Source organism: Acyrthosiphon pisum, chromosome A1, assembly GCF_005508785.2.
Source record: "Acyrthosiphon pisum isolate AL4f chromosome A1, pea_aphid_22Mar2018_4r6ur, whole genome shotgun sequence".
Lineage (NCBI taxonomy): Eukaryota > Metazoa > Arthropoda > Insecta > Hemiptera > Aphididae > Acyrthosiphon > Acyrthosiphon pisum.
Window position 1 is genome coordinate 160,743,911 of NC_042494.1, and position 6,119 is coordinate 160,750,029.

The 6,119-nt window shown below is 25.3% G+C and overlaps 2 protein-coding genes across 3 annotated transcripts in view; one reads left to right on the forward strand and one right to left on the reverse strand.

The window, feature by feature from the left end:
• LOC100159887 (H(+)/Cl(-) exchange transporter 7-like) overlaps positions 1-6,119 on the reverse strand; it is a 54,327-nt gene that overhangs the window by 31,934 nt on the left and 16,274 nt on the right. The window lies entirely within an intron of this gene.
• Positions 4,310-5,614, forward strand: LOC100164608 (cold and drought-regulated protein CORA). Its single transcript, XM_001946265.5, has 2 exons — positions 4,310-4,456; positions 5,162-5,614. Exons 1-2 carry the CDS (start codon positions 4,439-4,441, stop codon positions 5,468-5,470), a joined length of 327 nt encoding a protein of 108 aa, XP_001946300.2. The 5' UTR covers positions 4,310-4,438; the 3' UTR covers positions 5,471-5,614.

Here is a 6,119-nt window from a genome sequence, read left to right on the forward strand (position 1 = left end):
CAGAAAATAAAATGATGCAAACTATCAATTTTGATGATGTGTATTGAAAACTTCGCATCGATCAAATCTCGAAAAATAAGTTTATCGAAAGCAATTCAAGTAGGTGCTTATTATATTTTAAAAACTAAATTATCATAGTATTTTATTAAGACCATTTACTATAAATCCTTTCAAAAGTTTAGTAATATAATACTAAGAATTAAGGTAATATACATTTGTAATACTTATAACCTAAATAAAAATAATTAACTCAATGTTGCGAATTTTTATTATATTATATTTTATATATGTACACATTTAGAACAAGAATAATTTCAATTTTAACTACTTGCTCTATTAGTTACCTTCTGTATTATGTACATACAATTAAGTAGGTAATAAGATAAGTAAATAGAATAGTTTTACCATGTATTTGGTGTAAATTAATACTAGATTTTAGTTCATCACTTCAAAATTTGAAATATTTTTGATACTTACAAAAATATACATTTATAAATACCTATAACAATTATTTTTCATGCCATTTAGTAAACTTAGAAATAATATAAATATATTGAGAGTTAGAGTAAGATTTTTTTCAGTACAATAACATACCTACATAATTCAATGCGCAAACTGTAGTTTTTTATCATTACATAATTTAACAATAACTCAAAGTTTAAAATTTAAAATTTAATTATTTACCTACCAATTTTAAAACTGGTTTAGTAATTATATAAATGCGTTTTAAATTTAATTAGTAGGTACTAGGTACTTGCCTATCTATATTAAAATCTGCATATTTGAAATAAAAATGTATATTTATCAATGAAATATCTTACTACCTACATATATTAATTTATATAGTGGTTTTTCCTATTATATTAACACAAAGGCGTTCAATATTCAATTTTATTTTTGCTGTTTAAATGTTGTGAAATGTTGTATTTAGATATTTTAATCTCACCTATAATAAAAAAAAATCAAGTTAGTTTGAACAATAAATTATTGATGGATATCCCCCCTGCCACTTTAATCTGAGCTTTGTTCTGAACATTGTTCATATAGATATAAATTATAATGTATAAAATAAATTAAAAATTGTACGTTCGCCCAAATTCTGAATAGAATTAGGTCAATATTATAGGTCATCGATTAAAAATTTGAATATCTACGTCATAAGGATATTAATACTTCTAAACACTTATTAAATATTATATAGATAGTATATATACTGATTCAGTAATATAAACAAATTATATAGACGTTGGACACGTATAATAATTATTAATTAAGCTGTAGGCAAATTTGAAGTGAAAATGAAAACAGCTATAAATTATAAGTTTTTTTTATTCAAATATCAAATATGATTGAATTGCAATATATTTATAGTTTGTACCTATTAGAATATTTGTTAATATTTCTACTTAAATTCTCTTTTTTTTTATACTATAAGAAGTGCGATGAATAGATACGACTCACCATTGACATAAAGTCTCTTAATATTTTATAATTTTAACCAGGTACCTAATTTTAAATATACGAGTAGTAACCTAACACCTAACCAATATATGAGATTACTAACTAAAATAAATATTATATACCTCAGTGGCGCAACCAGGATTTATTCAAGGGAGGTCCAAAAAATGTATTTAACTACTATTTTTTGCGTTCTTTTCTTAAGTATATATACATACATTTTATTGTATTAGATTCCTTAATAAATACAATTTGCCGGGTTTAAGGCCAATATAAAAAAATACAATTATATTATTTACATTTTAGATTCTGAGTGGAGAAATGAATATGTATTGATTTTACAATGATGTGTTTGTTTTTTAAAATTGTTCTTTATATTTGTGTCTGTAATCATGGTCTGGGGCAGTAAAACTGCTTCAATTTTCTTCAAGAGTATCTTGTTTGATGGGAAAGTGAATTTAGTTGGTACACTCGGGAGGAAAATTTTAAAATACTCAATAGTTTTCAAAAGTACAGGGAAAAATAACATTTTCACGCAATATTGGTTTTTGACAAAATCGATTTTGGTTTTTGGTGTAACTCTATACATATACAGTATACATGACATTTTGATTGGTGTTTTGTATTCACATTTTCTATACACGATTAAATTTTCAAAATATTTTGATTTGTTTCGAACTGTTTAGGAATATTTTCAGTTTCCAATTTTTTTAGTTTTTTATTCTATAAATGTCAATAAAACTTTATATTTGGGTACAAAAACTTGAAAATTTAATAGAAGGCTCTTACTATATTGTTACAATGACATTTAAAAAATATTAAAAATTCTTAGCCACAGTTTTTTTTTATACGCATTTAAATTTCATATCTTGACAAAATACAAATAAATCACGAAAATTAGCAAATTATTTTGAGTTGAGAACTCATGAAAATTAGCAAATTATTTTGAGTTGAGAACTCATAAAAATTTTCTTTTTAAATCTGAGATTTGAAAATGGAATACAAATTATTCATAAGTTTGCCTACCTTTATCAAAAAAAGAATGTCCACAAGCAAATCAAATTACATTTTTATGAGCGTTTGAATAGTTCATATTTTTACAATATTGGATATTCACTCAATTTCTCACGTAGCGATTTTACTATTTTGTTGTTATTCAAAAACGAATAACTGTAGCTACATGAAAATTTTACTAAATGTTTATATATTCATCTTCCATACACCATAAAATGTTGAAAATATTTTGGCTCTTTTTGAGTTGTTTATTGTCAGTTTTCAATTTTTTTAGTTTTTTTTCTATAAATATTAATAAAATGTTATTTGTTGGGTAAAAAAGCGTGAACATTTTTTTTTATAAACATTTATAGTTCGAATTTTGACAAAATTTATCAAATTAAACATTTTTAATTATTATTTTGTAGTTAAAAATGTATAAACGTTCAACTTTAATAGTTAAGGATTGAAAATTAATATTTCAAGTATAGTATGTCAATTAATTATTATTGTTATGCTAATTAAATTATGGTATAGTCATATTGTCTCATATTAATCTCATATGTAATAACTAACAATCAATCTAATCAATAAGTTTCGGTAAACATTTCAGGGAAACTTTTAAAAATTAAAATTAAACTATGACATAAGCATGAAGGGGGGGGGGGGGGTTTGGACCTGGAGTCCACTCCTCTGGGTTCACCACTGATATACCTGCTAGCTATAATTAGTAGGTAGTGTAAGTTATATTTACTGCTAGATAATGTCTGATGTGTCTTTGACATCGGTTGAATAAAACATGGTCAAAGAATCTATAAACTCTATTATAAAAATATAATAAACACAACAATAATTTTACACAGAAATATATATCAATAATAATAATATATATATATATAACCATCACAAATTATTAAGTTAAAATATGCTATGCTGAACGTTATCGATTAACAATACGAATTATTGCATATTATTATTATTATAATAGCATCAAGTCTGTCACATTTCGCAATATTAATTTAAAAGTTGAAATTTAGACATTACGAAAATTATTATTACTAAACATTAGAATGCATTAAAAAAAATGATAATTTTAACTTTTGAGTAAAACATAATTGAATTATTAGGTAAAATTATTTATTCCTTTTATATTAGGTAAGTAGGTTATACCTACTAGGTAGACATACCTACTATAGTAATTTCAAAAAAAATAATGTTTTCCTTGAGGGTAACACTTCCGACAAAATAATACTCTTCTTCTGATGAAAATATAAACATATGTTTTGATTCAACGAATTTCGCGTTTGTGGTTCAAACGAATACAAAGTTTCATTGTATTGTAATAGATGGGTAGGTACGTTGATACCCAATTACCAATATAATTATATGTACCTCATAATCTAGTCCACCTATATTAACCTTGTCTCGTATCTAGAATTTAAACAATAATATAATAACTACACGGATGATGGATTTTACTTTTAATTATATGAAATATAGTAATACGGTGCGTTACTTATTAAAAATTGTTTTAGTTTGTGTTTCGACGACCTTAACAAGTTTAGTTTTAAAATAACGGTCATTTCACAATATAGTTGTCGTCAAGTGTCTATAAAAATGTTTGTCCGCATGTCAACAGCAATAATAATAATAATAACAAAATGAATAACAATAATAACATTAATTATAATATACGGCTTATTATTATTATAACATATTATGATTTGATTATATAAAGTTAAGTTAACCGGTTTATTTCGTGAGAAGGAAAAAAAATTGAAGACTGGTTTGGGTATTTCCTTGGATAACATTCATGTAAGTTGAAGGTCAATACACTGGAAGTGATTAAAATTTTGTTTACAACAAATATTGGGGAAATAAGAAACGTGCGCGGGCCCTATATAAACGACAACCAGCAGATGCAGAGGTATCAGTGTTCAGTGAACATCTCATTTTCAAAGACGAATATTCAGCAATCTCAAGAAACATGAAATCTTACACAGCGGTATGTATTGCTTATTCGATATTATTGTTAGTCCATTAAATTTTCATTTTTGAGTTACAAAACATTTACATTTTTTTTACTTAATACATAATATTATATTTTTTTTTAAATAATATATAGATAACATAGAATTGTTTATAATTTTGAAATATTCTACAAACAACTAACGTTTTCAAATCAAATGCAAATAGCCCAATTTAACCAGCACCAAATATAATAATTGTTGAAGAATTAATAATATCTGTCTTAAAATATTTCTTTCAAAAAAGAAAATAAAAAAAATTCCATGCCAGAAAAAACTAAATCTTTACTCTGTTCAATAATTTTTTTTAAACATTTTCCCCAAAAATGTTATATTTTATTAAATCTAATTTCATATTTATTATTTTATCTGCTTTATTTAATTTACCTTATATAGTGTTATATTTACATGGTTTAATTTTTTTTTTTTAATGTATATAAATATAATACATTACAGTTAATTGCTAAAATAACTATTTACCTATTTTAGTGGTTTATTTGTTTATTATTCATTTTACTTTTAACGCTCAAACATTTGTCTTAAAATTGTATCCATTTCATAAATATACAAAAAGTTAAAAATATCAATACTTACTTCTTAGAATTATATCACACGAATACCCGATATTTTACACATTATTAAAAAATAAACTTAATATTGACTGAAATATTATTGTTGTATAGATATTAGCTTTGTGCCTTGTCGTCCTCGTGATGACTCAACAAGCAACTTCCGAACCAGCTCCTGAACCAGCTAAGAGTGGTCACCACAATAATGGTGGATACGGCGGTGGATACAACGGTGGACACGGTGGTGGATACAACGGTGGACACGGTGGTGGACACGGTGGACATGGAAATGGTGGATATGGAAATAGTGGTCATGGACACGGTGGACATGGAAATGGTGGATATGGTGGCGGTCACGGAAGTGGTGGACACGGAGGACATGGAGGACATGGATCATATGGACATGGACATGGACATCACTAAAACAATTTCTATTATAATCCATACAATACAATAATGTTAAAAAGTTATTTATTTTTTTTCCAAATCAATTTTTATATATTATGTTTAATGAAAAAAACCAAATAAACGATAATTTATCAGGTGATTTTCACCTGTTTCAAACAATTAAGAGTTAATTCATTCCTTTTTACACCTAATCTACATTGTGATATGATTTCACTTGCTAAAAAACAAATATTAGATTGTTGACTTAACCACAGGTATTTGGTTAACATTTTATCATCGTCCACAAAATAAAAAATATAGTTGCAGTAAAAAATTATAATACTTTTATTATATATTAAACTCTTTGAATACTTCTTATACCTACGAAACCATTTTCACATACTTGCACAGTTGCACAACTTCGTACAAACAAGCTCACACATAATATTCAAGATCAGAATAGGTACCTACACACTACACACTACACATTGTATATTTGTATCGTTTGATTATAAATTATCAGAATAATCAGTTATGGTTTACCGAATTGAAAATAACTTTGCAAAATTTAAATTGCTATGATCGTATATAATATAATTTTTCTTAAAAAAAAAATATACCATTTAAGTCATAATATCAATACATTTTACGATGTAGTTTTAATTCGAAACTAAAATCGCGTTTA